We start from the raw sequence: 20,149 nt of genomic DNA on the forward strand, positions 1-20,149 counted from the left end.
GAACAAATAGGTGCGAGCAGACTGAGGTCGCTGCGATATCGCCTTCCTCGCGCTAATAAATAAATAAGATGCATGCAATGTATCCTGACTACATTAGTGTGAACGCGGCAAAAATAATGTCGTAGTAACGTCACGGGCACATCATGTATCAATAATCTTACAAAACATTTTTGTTCAATATTATTATCGCCGTGTACTCTAGATAACTTGTACACAAGTTTAATCATAAATAGGTAATCACGTCGCTTGGTAACATAACGACCATCTAACGTTCGAGTTATAGAAATTGTAGTGTTACATAATTCCGTGGATACTTTACGTGCGGCAAGCAAGCTGCGGCCGCTGCTAGCGTTTCTTGACGGCTAGGCAGGTAATTATTATAACAAATAATGTATAGTTTTTTCATAAAGTATATGTAAATTGCTAGCTCTGTTTGACCTTGTTTATTGCCGCGGCTGACAGAGTCACTGTATTGTCTAATGAAAATAATTGTCTAAATATTTCATAATCATTTAATATGATAGATCTCGAATTACTGCATGACGTATATTGTATAGGTATTTTACGAAATTCGAATTCGATTCATAAACCGAATGCGGGGTGCATTACATATTTTGTATATTAGTAGTAAAATTTTGAATTCGGTTCAGAACTTGAATTACTGCATGACGTATTTTTTATATTACTTGTAAAATTGGGAATTTCGAATTCAGTTCATAACTTGAATTACCTCATGACGTATTTTGTATATCATTTGTTTACCAAAAGTTTTCCTACAAAAATCACATTAGGTAAAATTGTTGAGTATTAAACAATTATTAATTTTATGTACGTATTTTTTTTTAAACCATGGGAATAAAAATTACTGGATGTATAATAAATAGGTATTCATTTTGCATTTTTATATATAAAATGTTTAGATAAAACAATTTCAATGAAGCATTGTCTTAAATAAATAAAACAACAATATTAATATTCGAGACCTTATGATAATTAACCTTAATATATTAATTTTCATTTTTATATTTTGGTCTGGCATAAAAAATAGAGTGGGAAGTTTAGATAAATATCTCTTATCTAAACTTCGCACTCTATTTTTTTTCTGTAAGCAGTGGGTATAGTTTTTAAGGTACCCAATAACCTTTCGGAATACGAATTTGGTTCATAATTCGAATTACTGCATGACGTATTTTGTGTATTAGTTGTAAATTTCAAAATTCGAATTCGGTTCTGAACTCGAATTACTGCATGACGTATTTTGTATATTGGATGTTAAATTTTAAAATTCGAATTTGATTCAGAAGTCGGAATTACTGCATGACGTATTTGTATATTAGATGTAAAATTTCAAAATTCGAATATGGTTCAGAACTCGGAATTACTGTATGACGTACTTTGTATATTAGTTGTAAAATTTCAAAATTCGAATACGGTTCAGAACTCGGAATTACTGTATGACGTATTTTGTATATTAGTTGTAAAATTTCAAAATTCGAATACGGTTCAGAACTCGGAATTACTGTATGACGTATTTTGTATATTAGTTGTAAAATTTCAAAATTCGAATACGGTTCAGAATTCCGAATTACTGCATGACGTATTTTGTATATTATTGTAAAATTTCGAAATTTCGAATTCGATTCAGAAATTATATAAACTATTATACATAGTAATAGTTTCATACGTATCTTCTTAACATACTATAAAACAAAGTCGCCGCCATTGTCTGTTCGCTTGTATCTTTTAAATTACGTAACGGATTTTAATGCGGTTTTTAACAATAGGTAGAGTGAACCAAGAGGAAAGTTTATATTTATAATAAATGTACACCCGTGCGAAGCCGGGGCTGGTAGGTAGTTAACTATAATATTGTTATGCCGTTGTAGTGACTCGGTATTGAAATGCATAACAAAATAACAATGAAGAAACTTATAAGGCTGACAAAGGTTTACTGTATAGCAGAGAGGATAGATTAAATTACAACAAGAGTAAATACATAATTTACAATATCGAGCAAATCCGTGAGCGTACAATAGTAATTAATAAAAATAGTATGATTTCTTTTATAATTTGTTGTTTTATTAGTTCATAAAATTATAGTAAAACCTAAACATTAAGCTGTATAAGAAATTAATGACAAAAACAAAAAAATATATATTGGCTACCTAAAATATTTATATGTTACTGTAACGTAGGTAATAAATATAAATTTTAATTGATTAGGTACTTCACAAATCATTAGTATACCTACTACAACTAGCTATTTCAAGGATTATTTAAAAGAGCAACACGCAAGTTTCTTGCTCGTTCTTCTTGTAATGAGACAGCTTTCCGAATGAGCGGTAAATTAAAAAAAACATTATTATGACTATTCAAAAGTGCTTAAATTAAGTTTATTTGAATAAATAAATTTCTATTCTATTCTATTCTATAAAATTACTACACGTCTCTACCGTATAGTAAATACCTATCTATGTTTCAAAGATCTAATTGAGTGAAAAAACATTTTAGTCTTTTAATGACAGATTCATATATAACGTTATGCCGATCAGACTTCAATAAAATTTCATAGAAAATCGAAATCGAATACAAAATCAAAAAAGAAAATAGCAAATTCGACTAAGAATATGTACTTGCTGCAGCACTACTAAGCAATACGATCAGACAAACTGTCTGAGCAATAGACCAGTAGAACCTTAAATGAGCAACAAGTTCCTTAAAGTCATCTTTGGAAATATTTAAATTCTCTAGAAAACTTTTTTTTTATCACTACGATAAAAAAAAATTAAATCATATTATGAAAAAAAAAAAAAACTATGTTTTTTTCTCGTCGGTCTTTTAAGAAGGAATAAACGCGTAAGCACTTTTTTTTTCTTTTAATCTAAATTTATTTTGGGGATTTTTGTTTTCAGACATGTCAATCCCATTATTACAAACTAATCGGAACAATTCTTAAAAAAATAAACAATCAAATAATTACCAAATTATGTAAGTTGGTAATTATTATCTATTTATTAAATTGCTTTTATCAGCGCCCACAAACACAGAGCAATATCAGTAGTAGCTCTTTTCTTCGAGGTTTCAATCTTATCGGTTCGGAAATACCATTGGTGGAAGGTGATTCCACAATGTGGTTGTGCGTGGCAAAAAGTTTCTAGAAAAACGCCATTCAATCAGATGATCGGTATGGTATATCTATATATATATATAAATAAATTGCTGTTCGTTAGTCTCGCTAAAATTCGAGAACAGCCGATTTGGCTAATTTTAGTGTTGAAATATTCGTGGAAGTCCAGGGAAAGTTTAGGCGGCGATAAAATATGAAGAAATTGCATGTAAAATAGTAAAAACAACAATATTATTTCCCCATACAAACTGCTGATAGCTGTCAAGCGTTCAGAAATTTATTGCGTAACTAAACTTCAAAAACCTTTGACATATTATTTTTGAGGTGGAACGGAGTTCGCAGGGTCAGCTTATAAAAAACTAGCTGTACCCGCGGTTTGACCCGCATGAAATGTATAGCCTGTGTGTTATTCTGATATAAGCTATATTACTGTAAAGTTTCATCAAAATCTGTTCGGTAGTTTTTGCGTGAAAGAGTAACAAGTGGAACTAAAAAATAAAATCCACCACGTTTAAAACCGGATCCTTTTGCCGACTTTAATTAAGTAACCTTTAAAAGTATTTTCTTTTGCGTAATTACATTGCCAGCAACAAATTATTCTTATTCTAAAATTAGTACTCCTTAGCAACATTAATGACACGTTTTAGGCCTTGACGGTATAGCGGTTTAGTACACCGCCTTCTTCCGATGGTCGCGGGTTCGATACCTCGCACGGTACAAACATTTGTATTCATTCATATGACTGGTTGTATCGGCATGGGTGTTTTCTACGTATATTATGTGTGTATTTACAAAAAATGTATCTAAGTATTTCTATAACTTGTGTGGTACCCATTACACAAGCTGCTTTGCTTAGGACTAGATGGCGCTTTATGAATTGTTCAGCGTTATAATTATTATTTAAATGTAATTAAATAAATCTAAAGAACCGTAGACTGGCCGGATTTCATCAAAGAAACTGATCGCGTTTAGTTCGAACTGAACGCCATTAAAACGTTTAAACGTGTTCAAAGCTTCAGTTTGCATTTCACCACTACAAATTTCGCTAAACACGTTTATAAATTCTGAACGCCCGATTTCCTATGTATTTAAAGCAGCTGTCAGTCGTGAAACAGTCATCAGTCAAATTTTTGACAATTAATATCGGGAATAAAAAAAATTGCCAGCAGTGTAGAAATATCTTCAATAAAATAATGATCTACCTTGTTTATGGTTAAAGTTTGTTGTTATGTACTTTGTAGTCAACAGTACTTATTAAATTAAAAACTTATCCTAATTATCATATGACTGAATTACAAATATTTCTTAAAATTATTTTAGTTAAATTACCCACTTCATCAAATATTCTAGGTCGTTCTTTTTTCGAGTTTCCGTTTGAAAGGAGAGACGAAAGGTTATATGTAATTTACGCGAACAAAATCGCGGCCACATGTAGTACGTAAAAAAACTGGCTTTTAAAAAAATTGCTGTCTGTCTGTATTACTCATGCACAACCACAAAGGATGTGTAGTGACGTAATAACTAGGATAAACTGAGGTACTACCATGACGACAAATTTCATAGATCCGTCCAGCCGTTTAGTCGTAAAAAAGTAACAAATGTACAGATATACAGACACTTTTGTATTAATCTATACATATAAATAAAATTGGAGTATCTGTTTGTAATATTAAATTCTCATTAAATTATGACAATAAGTTAATAACAGCAACAAAAGATATAGTTCATATTTTTCAAGATTTTTTTGCTAATATTCCGATTGATATTACATCTTCTCTAGACTCATCTCCAATTCGAGCAAAAACATTACTGGAGGCTAATGTCAGCCCTTGCTCTTTAACATTTAAATTTTCACATGTCAGCCCTTTTCATGTCATAAAAATATTCAAACAGTTAAATTTAAAAAATACGGAAGATCTCTGGGACATGTCAGTTAAAGTAGTTAGTACATTCATAGATATTGTTGCTCCTTATCTAGCTACTATTTTCAATAAATGTGTTGATAATGGCGTGTTTCCTCAATTAATGAAATTTAGCAAATTAATTCCACTCTTTAAATCTGGAGATAGATTTGAGCTAGGCAACTATAGACCAATTTCTATTTTGCCAGTTCTAAGTAAAGTATTTGAAAAGATTATGTTTAACCAAATGTTAAAATACTTCAGGGATAACGGACTGCTTCACAGTCAGCAATATGGTTTCACTGCCGGCAAGTCTACTACTGATGCAGGTGTAGCGCTTATTACACATATATTCGAATCATGGGAAAACTCACAGGATGCTCTCGGCGTTTTTTGTGACTTGTCGAAGGCGTTTGATTGCGTAGATCATGAAACACTTTTGTACAAGCTCAAATATTATGGTATTAGAGATAATGACCTAAGTCTAATGAAAACTTATCTAGAGGATAGGGTGCAAACTGTAGATATTGATGGTGTAAATATAAGAACTAATATAAAAATGGGCGTTCCTCAAGGTTCAATATTAGGCCCATTTCTCTTTTTAATTTATATAAATGACCTTCCCTACATGGTAGAGAAAGTTGCAGATATAGTGTTATTTGCGGATGATACTTCGTTAGTGTTTAAAATTGGTCGCCAATGTAATCAATTAGACGATGTAAATTATGCTATCTCTGCTATACTAAATATAAAATTATGTAATAAATTATATACTCCAACAAAACTAAGTGCATTAAATTCACGCTGCCTAATGTAAAACAAGTAAATACGCAGCTATTGCTTAATGATGAAATAGTAAATTTTGTTAATGATACAGTTTTTTTAGGAATAACAGTGGACTCGAAGTTACAATGGGGGCCCCATATTTCAAAATTAGCCAGTAGACTTAGTTCTGCTGCTTATGCAATTAAAAGGATAAGGCAATTAACAGACGTGGCGACGGCAAAACTTGTATACTTTAGTTATTTCCATAGCATTATGTCATATGGCATACTGCTATGGGGAATGCCGATATAAATACTATATTTATTTTACAAAAGAGAGCCATACGTTCTATTTATGGTATGGGTTCTAGAGAGTCATTACGTCAATGCTTTAAACAATCAAATATCCTCACCGTTGCCTCACAGTACATTTATGAAAATATTATGTATACAAGGAAAAACTTAGATAGTTTCAAGAAACTTAAAGACTGTACAAGTAGAAACTTACGCAATAAAAATAAGCTAATTTTACCTAAATGCCGTCTACACAAAGTTAGTAATTCATTTTATGGTAATTGCGTAAGATTCTATAATAAACTGCCAGAGTCTACGCTAAATCTTACTTAAAAAAGCCTATTATAAGATAGATGAATTTATAGATGATAGCAATATATAGCAAGAATAAGTTTATTTGCGGACAACGTTATAATTTTAATTTTCATACTGCTTTCTTGATATATGATAGCGTAGCGGCTTTTGTATTGATTGCCGCATGCATCCTTATGTAAAGTGCGAATACTGTAACTACCATATAGTAATTTTTGTAGCTGTGACGTGGTCGTGTGGAATGAGTAGTCATGCTCACTAAAATGTCCAGACATGTGGCGGCGTGGTGGGCCGGGTCAATGGGCTCTCTAAAATATGGTCGAGCGCAGTGATGGCTGGCTCATCCGTCATACTCGTGAACGAGTGCTGCTTGTAGGGACTGGTCTGCTCTTATCACTACGACTGATTTAATCTTATTGCAAGATTATATTTGACCCAAAAAATTAGTGCTTGTTGGTAGTTTGTATTCACACGTTTCGACTTGGTAAATGTAAACTTACAAGGATTATTTAAAAGAGCAACACACAAGTTTCTTGCTCGTTCTTCTTGTGATGAGACAGCTTTCCGAACGAGTGGTAGATAAAAAACAAATTGTTATGACTATTCAAAAGTGCTTAAATTAAGTTTATTTGAATAAATGATTTTCTATTCTATTCTATTCTAATATTGAAATAACCGTTTTTTACCGGCTAATCTCTGAAATGGCTATAAATTTTGATGGGACTTTTTTTGGCAGGTAGCTGATGTAATAAAGAGTAACTTAGGCTACTTTTATTTTAGAAAAGTAAAGTTAAATTTCACGGGGACGAAGTCGCGGCAACAGCTAGTATTACTATAAATAAATATGGCGAGACGTTGAATGAGACAGAATTGTATCATTAGCAACGGATTGATATGAATTAGTCCTGAATTACAGTGAAATTACTCCATTCAAAAGAAAACCAAACAAGTAATAATAGTGCCAGTACTGTTGGGTTGTAGCTACCCCAGCACATAAGGGGAGGGGATTTTTTTATGGATGACTAGCTGTCTCGGCAAACGTTGTTTTGCCATATAAATTAATAACGCTATAAAAAAATATGGGTTGATGATAGAAGGCTGAAAATTTAGGATTGTATGTATTTTTGTATGTTGTATCATAAAAAAATAGAAACTAAAAATTTTGTCTAAAAAATAAAAATTTAGGGGTGGACTACCCCCAACATTTAGGGGGATGAAAAATAGATGTAGGCCGATTCTCAGACCTACTCAATACGCTCACAAAATTTCATGAGAATCGGTCAAGCCGTTTCGGAGGAGTATGGGAACGAAAACTGTGACACGAGAATTTTATATATAAGATAATGGAATGGTGCGCCTGCGCTAACGGTTTATGCTGGCGGGACACCAGTGGAGGATGATAAGATGGACATGAGATCAGGTCAGTTAGCACATAATGACAAACACCAGGAATTTATCTTCTATTCACAAACAACAATCGATGCTTTTTATAGTATAAACTCACTAATTATAATATACACAATATAAAATTATAGTAATAAATTATATAAAAGTAATTAATTATTTCGGCCAGCTGACAAAGACAGTTTTTTTTTTATTAAGTATTTTACGGCCTTGGAAAACAAAGACAGTTATCGCAAGTGTTGCCAGTGGAGAAAAAACAACAAGACGTTAGAACATGGACACATAAAAATAGAAATAAATACCACGGCGACGATTTAGCGTAGACCAAATATAAGTCTTAAATAACAATATTATTATTATACTAGCTGTACCCGCGTATGGATGGAATTTATTAAAATCCTTTCTTAGTCTACGTCATAGTAGTTTTATGCAAGCAAAGTCTCAGCCCGATCGGATTAAAATTGACGAAGTTTCATACAAACTTTCATCCCCTTGGGGGTAGAATTAATCAAAATCCTTTCTTAGCGGATGCCTACGTCATAACATCTACCTTCATGCCAAATTTCAGCCCGATCCGTCCAGTGGTTTGGGCTGTGCGTTGATAGATCACTATGTCAGTCAGTCACCTTTGAGTTACATATATTTAGATATGTCATTGATGATATGAATTTTGTTATGTTGTATTTGTATGTTGAGTAGTTTTTGCGTGAAAGAGTAACAATCATTCATCCATATTCAATATCAATAAGATATCCATTGCAAACGTAACATAAAACATATTTTTGGGCGTCAACTGATGACGTCACGTCCGTGGGAAAAATTTCCAGTTTCCTCCCACGTACACACAGATCGAGAAATAAACCTGCCGAGGCTCTCTCGATTAACCATAGCAAGTGGTTTTTCATTAAGAGCATATTAAGATTCAGAATTTCTTCAATTTTTTCTTCAAAGATTAAGAAGATCTTCAGGGTCGGTAACGCGCACGTGTCACCCCTAATGTTTCATTCGTACTTAGCCTACGGTGACCGTTGACCATCAAATTGGGCTCAAATTCATTGCAACAACTGCGGTATAAAAAATACCATCAACTTTGTGAGTATTTTTTTTATACGATGGTATCAAACAAGCATACGGCCCATCTGACGGTAAACAGTTATCGTAGCTTATTGCCTCCTGTAACACCAGGGGTGTCACATGCGCGTTGTAGACCCTTAAGAAATCTTAATATACCTTTGTTGAAAAAACTCATGCTGCAGTCACTAGAAAGTCTCACTAGGTTCACTTTCTAATCTAAGGAAATTGAAGTGTCTGTTTGTTATATTGAAATAACCATTTTTTACTACATACATATGAGTATACATACGGTACACACCAGAATAACATTTCTTACAATTTTTGTCTGTCTGTCTGTTCCGGCTGATCTCTGAAATGGCTGGACTAATTTTGACGGGACTTTTATTGTCAGGTAGTTGATGTAATAACGAGTAACTTAGGCTACTTTTATTTTAGAAATTAAAATTAAATTCTATTATTGCACTAAGATCGATGTAGTTGTTAATTTTTTAAATATTAGTTTTATAACTGTATGTTAATGTGTATTATATAAAACTAGAATTGCCCGTCTCCACATATATTGTTGTGTGCTATCGGCTGCCATATTAAATCTTAAGATAATTATTTAGTTTACATACGAAGCGTGTTTGTCGAGTCGTATATACTGGTACTGCGAACGAGTATGTCGTCTTTCATCGAATAGTATTTTACGTTACGTACGTTTTTTTATGACTCCCTTACATCTATCTACTCGGTAACTACTAATCTATATTAAACAAAAATAGCCCGTTTTTGACCTCATAATCAAACGGGAAAAGGATTGTTATTAATGTGGACCCCAATACTGTACATATTTGGTATATGTTATTTTTTTCGGACTACTCTAATGCTGTTGACCGCAGCTGGCCTTTACAGCTTCACCGGACGTTAGGGACCGAGTGCCGATGGCACTCAAACCCGCGGAAGGACTTCTGAAACGGCTGAAGCTCAACTCCCACCTAACGGATACGACTTTAGTCTGAGGGCACCACTAGGGGTTCGAACCTCGGCTCAGGCTGTAGTAATTTCGATCCCCGTTTGAATTGGACGGGGGATCGATCGGAGGGACGCCCGGGGGCGCCGGTGGGCACCGGTGTGGAGCGCCCGGGCGCGCGTAGGCGCCCGGTTGAATGCGCGATATTGTGTTTGAGGTCGTCGTCTTCGCCGGCGAGGACGGTGTCGTGTGTGTGTGTAAAAGTGTGGTCGGGGTGAAACGGGTGGGCCCGTGGGGAGGTTACCTGCCGTTATGGGGTCATCGGGGTCAGTTGGTATATGGTACAGTAATATCATGTCTGTAGCAATGTACCATGTCAAGGTGAATCTGTTACGATCGGCTAACTGACCTGACCTCATGCTCATCTTATCATCCTCCACTGGTGTAAACCGTTAGCGAAGGCGGGTGCACCATTCCATTATCATCCATAAAACCTCTTAACCACCGCGCTATAAGTAAAAAAAAATATTCAAGCTGTAGAGATCTAGATAACAGACAGACAGACTTACCCTTAGGAAACGTCACGTGACTCGTCGTGTGAAGACTTGTGTCGACTCCATTCGGTACGAGATACGAATCTGCATTGAAATGACACAGAGTGAGACCTTATAAAAATTACTTATTTGTAATGGGGGTCAGACATACATACATCTAGCTTTGAACATAGATAATACTGATTACTTGCTTTAAAGAACATCCATTGAAACTCATAATTTTTTTGACTAATTATTAGAAGAGCATCCTCCTTCGTAAACTTATATTGTGGACTACCTGCCGAGGTTTGCCTGAGAGACTACAGTATGGGATTTTTCATGAAAGTATATAAAGGTTTTTCAGGAGTCGGCCACGCGCACGTGACACCCCTGATATTTCATTCGTCCATAGGCTACGGTAACCGTTTACCACCAGATGGGTCGTATGCTTGTTTGCTACGTAGTATAAAAAAAAACATATAGGCGCACATATCACGCGTGAAGCCACGGGCACAGCTAGTATAATATATGTCACTTACGTGGCGTCACACTTGTCACAGTTGAGTTCGCCAACTCTGTGCACGAACTTGACGTGTGCGTCAAGCGTACACTTGCGTACGAAACGCTTGTGACACGAGACGCACTCATGTGGCCGAGTGTCTGCGTGTGATTTCAGATGTGTTGATAGACTGCAAACAAGAATAATATTATATATATTTATAGTACACACAATATTTTACGCATGGCAACACGCGGCCCGTTAAACAGTTTTATGTGGCCCGCCTAACATTTCTAAAAATTCCTTTTTTATTTTGTATACACTGCTAAGAGTGGACATAAAAATACTGCAATTGCATGCAGTGTTATGTAAATTTAGTATTCCTATGTTATACTTTACTGAAGTTAGGCTGTATGGCATCTGCTTACTACTTATGCTTATGCTTATATAACACTTTCACTGAAAGTAAGGCAGTATAGCGTCCGACCTTAGCCCGTTCCACTGGTACAAACTAAAAAATATAAACTATACTTACTTAGTTCTAGCACTGAGTGATTTTCTACAAACTGGACATTGTACTCTTTCACTGCGGTGTATAACTGCATGTCTCCTTAACAGATATTGTGCTGGGAAACCACTGCCACATCTATCACATATGTACCGGTTCTTATTGGAACAATGAGTTTTGCGTATGTGCGCTTTGAGGAGCGTCATACTTGAGAACGTCTTGTTGCAATTGTGCTGAAACAAATAATAATAATTCCTAACATTCCTACTGAATAAAATACAATATGAGAACAAGTGACTTGGTAAAAAACTTGTCCTTGTCTCTACAAAACTAGCTATGTTGAGAAATCACACATATATATAATAATAATAATAAATCTGGACATGACTATGATGACATAATACTATAGATATATATAGACATATAATGTGTGATTTATAAATGTGTGAAATTGATCATGCAGCACCATTTAGTCCGAATCAAAGTAAATTTTTATGTTTTTTTTGTATACTTTTTATTCAAAATTTTTTAATCCATATTTATAACAAATATCTCAAGACAATACTAGTTCCAAACTAAGCAGAAATTGTGTTATAGGTACTAAACAACATATTTACGATATATTTCTTTAAGTAAATGTATACATAATATAAATAGACAAGATCCAAATAATAATAATCATGAATACAAATGTTTGTACGGTATGAGGAACCTAACATGTGACCATGTGGAAATAAAGCCGTATTGTGATCCGCTAAACCACCAAAGTTTTGCATTGTAAGGCTCTTATCGATGGAGCTTATGATATTTCATTTCTAAATTACATTTACCTGTGGGCATCTCGGATTTTGAAAGTCTTCAATATCCATGTGATATTTGTTTCTTTTGCCGGCCGTTTTCTGTACCACAACATTGTCAATGAATGTCAACTCTCCACCATGTTTTGTATTTAGCTCTAAAAGTAAGTATAAATTAATAAATAGAAATAGAAATAGAATAGAATAGAATAGAAAATCATTTATTCAAATAAACTTACATGAAGCACTTTTGAATAGTCATTACATTTTTTTTTAAACTAGCAGCTGTCTATCACAAGAAGAACGAGCAAGAATAGCCTTTTAAATAATTTTATTATTCCATTTTTAAGTTTAAGTGTGTGAATACACACATTCAATTAAATACTCAAAAAGAAAAAATATGAATACATAACCAACTGTTAAACAATTAATAAGAGGAAATCAGTCATAGTGATTAGAGCAGACCAGTCCCTATAAGCAGAGTATGACGGATGAGCCAGCATCGACCATATTTTAGGGACCCCATGACCCGGCCCACCACGCCGCCACAAGTCTGGACATTTTAGTGAGCATGACTACTCAAAACATAAATCAAAGTTGTTCACAATTGCCACCTAAAATAATCTATTAAAGTAAACATAAAATAATCTTTATTATGTAAACTGTTAATAGTAGCAGTATAAAATAGTCATATTTTTTCATTCTAATGAGGATCATTCCAAATGCAGACTCATCACAACACTGTTTATTAATTTAATACTTGCCTCTTGAACATCACTTTTACCACATAAATGTTGTTCTAAATACAAATAGCAAATTTGACGGGCTGTATATACTACTTTTATTATGTCCGACTGTTACCATAAGAAATCAGGTATAAAATGAAATATTGTTCTTACCTCTTTCTAGATGAGGATAATTTAAAGGCTCAGCAAATACAACACTGTTTATTAATTTAATACTAGTTGCCTCTTGAACATCACTTCCAACACCACATAAGGGCTAAAACAAAAGGAAAAATATTTAGGGCTGTATATACTGGCCAAATAAACAGTTCATCTGCCATTCACAAACCGCCTGACAAATATATAGTAAAACTAGTTGACCCGCAAACATTTTTTGCCATTAAATTAAAATCGTTATTAAAAAAAAGGGCTTTTGATAGAATGGTAAAAATGCAGGGTTGTATGTATTTACTATATTTTAAAATAAATATTTTATTAATTTTTTTTTTTAAAATGTTAGGAGTATGAAAAATAGATAACCGATTCTCAGACCTACTAAATACATGCATATAAAATTTAAAAAAAATCAGTCAAACCGTGTCGGTGTATGGTAACTAACGTTGTGAATTCTGACATGAGAATTTTATATATAAAATTACTTACATCCTGTTTCAAACTAATATTATCTTCAAATCGGTTAACAAATGGTGCATTTTCAGAACTAACGAATAAAGAATGTCTCTTCAACATCGACATGTTTCGAACATTCGAAGGTTAATTTTTTTAATAACCGGCACGGAAAATACAGTATTGAAAATGGGAAATTTAAATAGCTTTCCTCTAAATTTCCTCTTCCTCATTCATTGTTTATGATATAAGATTCCTGACAAATATTTAATCGCCCTTAATATCATACAAGTTTAGTTTTTCGGAACACCTCAAATATATATATTTTTTAATGTTTCACTGAATTAGCTGTATTAACGGTAAATACAATTACTTATTTTTACCATTTAATAAATAAAAAAGTAAGTATTCAGTTACAATAGGTCATTTAAATATGAAATAAACTAACGATTCAACATCCTGAATTCAGAATCTTGATGCTGAAATTCTTTTAGTTTAGCAGGTATAAAAACTGTGCTTTTCGTTTTTCAATGGTGGAATGACAGCTTCAAACTGAAACTCTATTGTCATGCCACTACTATTTTGAGTACACTTTCATACGGGTCAATCTATTGATGGAATATTATAAAATACATTATTGTAATATGTTTTATTTCAGTATTTTTTGTGATTAATATTAAATTAGAATTTAATATTTAATATTTATTTATTTTACTCGTACTATATAGAAATATTATATTGAATTTATTTGACACTGACAGAGTGTCAAATCTATCATTCGGTATTTTAATTGTGATTTGAGAATAGTAGTCTGTTGGTAGTCTGTGTCTTTGTTATTTCCGTTCAATACAACGTGTTTCCTTAAATTATATGTACTTTTTACTATAATTTAAATAATTTGAGAGCGATTAAATAGAAGGGAATTTTAAAGCTTGAAATTGTGTATTACCATCACGTATTTACGAGAAGAGATTGTAAATTAATATTTTACCATACAAATTACGCCTTAGATCGTAAATTAAAATATAAATACTTATTTTCTAACAAAATGGTAGTTGTTTCATCTACGTTTTCTCAACCTATCGAAGGAATTCTTCATCAGGCTCCTTCTACAAAACTCTTTGTGAATGATCAGGAACTTGGTACTGCTACTTTGTACATTACAGAAAGGTGAGGGAATGTAAATATTTTGTTTGAAAATTCACGTGTTTACAGATACAGGTTTCATATTTATTACCTACACAAAACTTGGCATCTCTTTAAACGCTGTAACTGGGATGACTTATCTGGGTACCAAATTTAATTAGAATTAGTTAAGAGCGTAAGAGTAACAACAAAAAGCCACCTGAACATAGGACTGGTGTAACGATGTGACAATGTGTAATAACAATACAACTACAGAACATGCTCTAACATAAATATATTTCAATAATAATAATAATGTTTTGGTTGCATTCTTTTTTTTATAATTTAATTAGTGTCCCAATACTGGGCAAAGGCATCTCAGTCACGCTTCCAAACCTCTACCAGAGACACAATTAGACCAATTAAAATATTAAAAAAAAATATCCCATCACACTCAGCTAAATAGGTCTTGAATTTTTAAAGGCAATATGTAACATTAACAAAACCAGAGGTGTCAAACTCAATTTTGCAGAGGTCTTTATATTAAATTTAGAATGTGTACTCTATAGATAAATTACTATAATAAGTAAATAGTAGTAGTAGTAATATAATGACCTCAAAATCAAATAAAAAATGTACTGAATTATTATAACATTTTATTTATTTAATTATACAGTATATAATGTATGATTGTTGAATATATATATGATTGTGGGCCTTATTTATATAGTATCTTTGATATGATTAAACTAAATCATAAAATATTCAATATTTTTTTCTTACAATGACAGCAATGTGGTGTGGGGAGGTGGTGTGCGGCCATCTGGTGTTGCCGCTCCCACCATATCACTGCTCTACCCCAGCATCTCACTCCATGCAGTCCAGAGGGAACCCTCGCCGGCTCTCTATATGGTCCTCAATTATGAACTCAGGTATTTTGTTCTAGAGTGTGTTGGTCTTGGTTTACTAGCCTCTGTTCATATCAGGCTCTGACTGGACTGAGGACTAAGTTGTCTATGTTGTAGTCTACTGATGCATATGTGTATATATGTAATCAGGTGCCAGTGGAGAAAAACAAGGAAAGCTGACCCCAACACCATGATAGATCCACATAGATAGGTAGGAAGAGAGAGATATTTATATCTGTTGCTTAGTATATAGTATATAATATATAAGCATAGTATTAGATGGAGTGGAGCGGCTGAAGGCCAACTCCTGCCTGATGAATACGACTTTAGCACCGCTAGGGGTTCGAACTTCGGTACAGCCGTATGTCGTAATTTCGATCCCCGTTTGAATTGGACGGGGATCAGAGTATAATCTGTGCAAATTGTGAAGAAAGCTTAATAATAACTTCTTACTTCCAGAGTTCCAGAACTAGCGCAACCATCAGGCGGAGGGGACGCCAGCGAAGATGATGAGTTTGACGCCGATGACCAACCCATCACACAATTACGGTAAACATTTCATTATTTATAGATCTTGGCCTGTCTAAAACTGCAGTGGGTACTATACTAAAGGTGTACATAAAGCTGCGTTAGTAGGCTCCTACCAGATTAGTTTGGACAGGGAAACATGAGTGGTGAAGGTGAGTGTTGATATATGTCAACAAAGGGTCCTTTAAACCAGTACCCAGGTCATAGCCCGGGAACTGCTCGGAGTTTCCCTCTTTGCCCCACGATGGACCCAGCATCCGCACGGTGAATCCATGGAATGCTAAGAAGTTTATCTCAGAAGCGTCAACTCTAAATTCCAAAATGGCTGAAAAGGTTTAACCACATCTACTTTAAAATTATGGAACAAGTCACCCCCTGATGTCCCTTCTCCTCGTATTCTCCTACATCAATCTGTTTTCCACAGATTCATTTTGAATCATATCTTTTTTTAAGTCTAGTTGAAGTACTAATAAATACAGTTAAAATATAAAAACAATACTGCCTGCCCGCGTCGTCGTCAAATAAAGAAAAAATATTTAATAATCTGACCCAAAAAATCCAAACAAAAGTTTCATCATTCTGGCTTCAAAATGACAAATTTCCATCCCCTATTTTATTTTACCCCCTTAACGGTACAATATTAGAAACTTTGAATGTCATATTTATTTATATTTAATCAACAGCCTAGAAAATAAATTACAAGCTTTTATCTTTAAAAACGGCGATATTACATACAACCTTTTATGTCCCCTTTTAAGCCTTTTTTGCATTAAAAAGTAGCCTATATCCTTTCTAAGGGCCTAGACTATCTGTGTACCAAATTTAATTTAAATTGGATCAGTAGTTTTGGCGTGAATGCGCGACAGTAAGACGGACAGACTTTAGCATTTATAATATTAGTACATTACTAATAATATTGTCTTTTGTCAACAGTTTTATACCACAGAATGAAGGTGAATTGCAAGCTATGTACTCCGCAATGAGCCAAGGACAGACCCTCCACCCGGACCCCACAGACGAAGTCGATGAGGATGATCTGTATATGGATGGAGAAGAATTCAATGATGGTATGTTTCCTGTTTTATTAACGATTGCAAAAAAATTACAAAATAAAATCACAATAAAGACATGAATCTTATTAATATTATAAACGCGATTCCACACACATTTGCAACACACATTTGTATGCATGAATATGATTGTTTTTACTCTTTGCAAAAACTACTGAACAGATTTTGATGAAACTTTAGTATTAATAGAAAATACATCAGAATAATATATAGGCTATGTAATTTCACGCGGTTGAAACCGCTAAAGTGATGTTTAATATAAGTACTGGCAACAATAAATTTGATTTGCATGTTTATACTCTATTTGCAGGTTCAATTTCATTTTTTGATTTGTTTGAGTGTTTTGTATTTTAGAAATTTATCAATCCTAACAATATATAATGAAATACATTTACTGAACATGTAATAATATTGGATTTGAAAGCAGATAGTAAATAGGTGTCTATGTGCAGGTGAAGAACAGTTCGAGGATGCAATGGATAATGGTGTTGTACCGGCGGGGGAGGACGATGCGGCCGCTCGCCTGCGACTGCTGCGGCTCGGGAGAAGCAACGGCTCCCATCCCAACACTGATGATCCAGGTATTGTATAAATTATAATAATACTGGACAACTCTCAGCGCCATCTAGTCCCAAGCTATATAGAGTTTGTTATGGTTATGAGTACAAACAACTGACAATAATAAAATAATATTATTGTGGACGATCCACACAGCGTCATCTTGTCCCAAGCTAGCAAGAGAGCAGAGCTTGTGTTATAGGTACTAGACAACTGATAATAATAATGTAATACCAGACAAACTAAATTATACCCCTGGACACTCCTATTGCTAGCAATGTACCATGTTAGGTCGACCTCCACGTGGTTCTCCCTGGAAACCATCGTGATGAATTCTTGGTGAATTTGTCACGATGGGCTAACTGACCTGACCTCACGCTCATCTTATCATCCTCCACTGGTGCCCCGCCAGCGTAAACCGTTAGCGCAGGCGGGTGCACCATTCCATTATCATACACAAAAAAAAAAAAAAATACCCCTGGACTGGTGAATTGTTAGTAATGTGGACTGATAATCTCATTGACCTCAATGTACCATGTCTTATGACCTCCACGCGGTGCCCCCCAGCGGAAACCATCGTGATAAATTACTGGTGAATTTGTCACGATGGGCTAACTGACCTCATGTTCATCTTATCATCCTCCACTGGTGCCCCGCCAGCGTAAACCGGTAGCGCAGGCGGGTGCACCATTCCATTATCATCCATTAAAAAAATACCCCAGGATAATTCACACAGCGCCATCTAGTCGCAAGCTAAGCAGAACTTGTGTGATGGTACCAGACAACTGATATAAATTCATAGTTACATTTTTTTATAGGTACATTATGTATGTTAAATACAAATAAATAATACCCAGACGAATACAAGTAATCGTACTCACGAATACAAGTGTTTGTACCGTGCTAGGAATAGAACCCGAGACCATCGGAAATGTGGCAGTGTGCTAAACCGCTAGACCACGCTAGATTTTAGGTATTTCAGGTGATTTATTTATTATATTTTATAATTACAGATGAAGAAGATGCCGATATAAGTGAACAGCAGTGATGCTCATCTTAGTGCACGTCGCATCAGAACGACTACACTTTGTACATCTTAATAATAAATTGTTATTAGATGTATGTACTACACAATTGTTTGGCTATGGATGGGTTGCCATATCTAAGTGTTGCAAGCAAAAATTACATTTAATTTGTTGTGTTGTATGTTTAATTTGACCAAGAATTTTACATCAAAATGGTCGAATTAAATTGACGGGGTTTCAATGACTGGATAAAATAAAATAAAAAAGTTTTTAAATATAGAATTTCAAAAAATCTATAGATGTACTGGCATAATTCTATTTTTGAAAGTTACATAGGACTAGAGAAGTGTGGTCCCATCCTATTTGCCGTATAAGATATTGACTTATTACTTAGTTTAGTTTTGTCTTTAATAATAATATCTTTATGTTAGTAATCTCAAACGAATTTCGACTTAATTATCAAATATATTATTTGATAATTAATTTAGAATTCGTTTACTTAAATTATGGACGCCATTATGATGGTCAATTTAAATTGGCAGTGTGTCAATGAATAGATAAAATTAAAAAGAAAAATATTTTAAATATAGAACATGAAAATTAGACTGATACTGACATGATTCTATTTTTTTTTTTAAATTACACAAGACTAGAGGTATGGCCCCCATCCTAATTGCCGTATAACTAAAATAATATTCACTTATTACTTAGTTTAGTTTTTGTCTTTAATAATAATATGTTTATGTTAGTAATCTCAAACGAATTTCGACTTAATTATCAAATTCTAATTATATATTTTTGATTGGAACCAAGGACTTTTATTTTTATAATAGGACTTTGGTAATTAAGTCGACATTTTGAAATTTTAAATGATGCTTTTATAAGCTGTCAATTTGTGTACCAATGCTGCACTGTCAATGGTACTATACCGATTTTTATAAAGTTTTGATATCAAATAGTCATTCCCTGGCACGATTTTTTAAAATGTATTACATTTAGGAATGCATGAAGCATGTATTTGTATTACATACGTTAGTAAAAATGATGTAATGATACTTAGTGATAGTATTCATGAAACTGATATATTTTTAAAGAACATTAAAGCTTGTAGTAGTTATTCTTGTATTAATTATGGTAATTAATTTTTAAATATTTCAGTAAATTGATTCAGAGGTTAGGTGACAAACATGTTAATATTTAGATTTACTTTTATATCTATTCACCTTTACATAGTATAAAATACAGTCGTCATCGGTATTCCCTTACATCTCCTCTATTTCCTAATATCTTTTAAATTACGTAACGGATTTTAATACGGTTTTCAGCTATAGATAGAGTGATTCTAAACGAAGGTTAATATGTATAATACATATGTGTTATTACAGAACAAACCAAGGAAATTAAAGATTTGTAATACC

General features: G+C 33.7%; 2 protein-coding genes across 2 annotated transcripts in view; one reads left to right on the plus strand and one right to left on the minus strand.

Annotated features, from left to right (window-relative positions):
- LOC131843309 (uncharacterized) overlaps positions 1 to 11,055 on the minus strand; it is a 39,054-nt gene extending 27,999 nt beyond the window's left edge. Inside the window, exons 1-2 of the mRNA XM_059191932.1 lie at positions 10,901 to 11,055; positions 10,398 to 10,466 (exon numbers count right to left, since the gene is read on the minus strand). Of these exons, the coding sequence (XP_059047915.1) occupies positions 10,398 to 10,466; positions 10,901 to 11,009 (178 nt within the window). The 5' untranslated portion in view covers positions 11,010 to 11,055. The remainder of the gene's footprint in view (positions 1 to 10,397; positions 10,467 to 10,900) is intronic.
- Positions 11,056 to 14,345: 3,290 nt separating this feature from the next.
- Positions 14,346 to 19,848, plus strand: LOC131843312 (methylosome subunit pICln). Its single transcript, XM_059191936.1, has 6 exons — positions 14,346 to 14,687; positions 15,434 to 15,574; positions 16,010 to 16,099; positions 17,012 to 17,145; positions 17,601 to 17,729; positions 18,720 to 19,848. Exons 1-6 carry the CDS (start codon positions 14,566 to 14,568, stop codon positions 18,752 to 18,754), a joined length of 651 nt encoding a protein of 216 aa, XP_059047919.1. The 5' UTR covers positions 14,346 to 14,565; the 3' UTR covers positions 18,755 to 19,848.
- Positions 19,849 to 20,149: the final 301 nt, after the last annotated feature.

Source organism: Achroia grisella, unplaced genomic scaffold, assembly GCF_030625045.1.
Source record: "Achroia grisella isolate CSIRO2021 unplaced genomic scaffold, CSIRO_AGI_Agris_v1 utg295, whole genome shotgun sequence".
In the NCBI taxonomy this organism is placed as follows: domain Eukaryota; kingdom Metazoa; phylum Arthropoda; class Insecta; order Lepidoptera; family Pyralidae; genus Achroia; species Achroia grisella.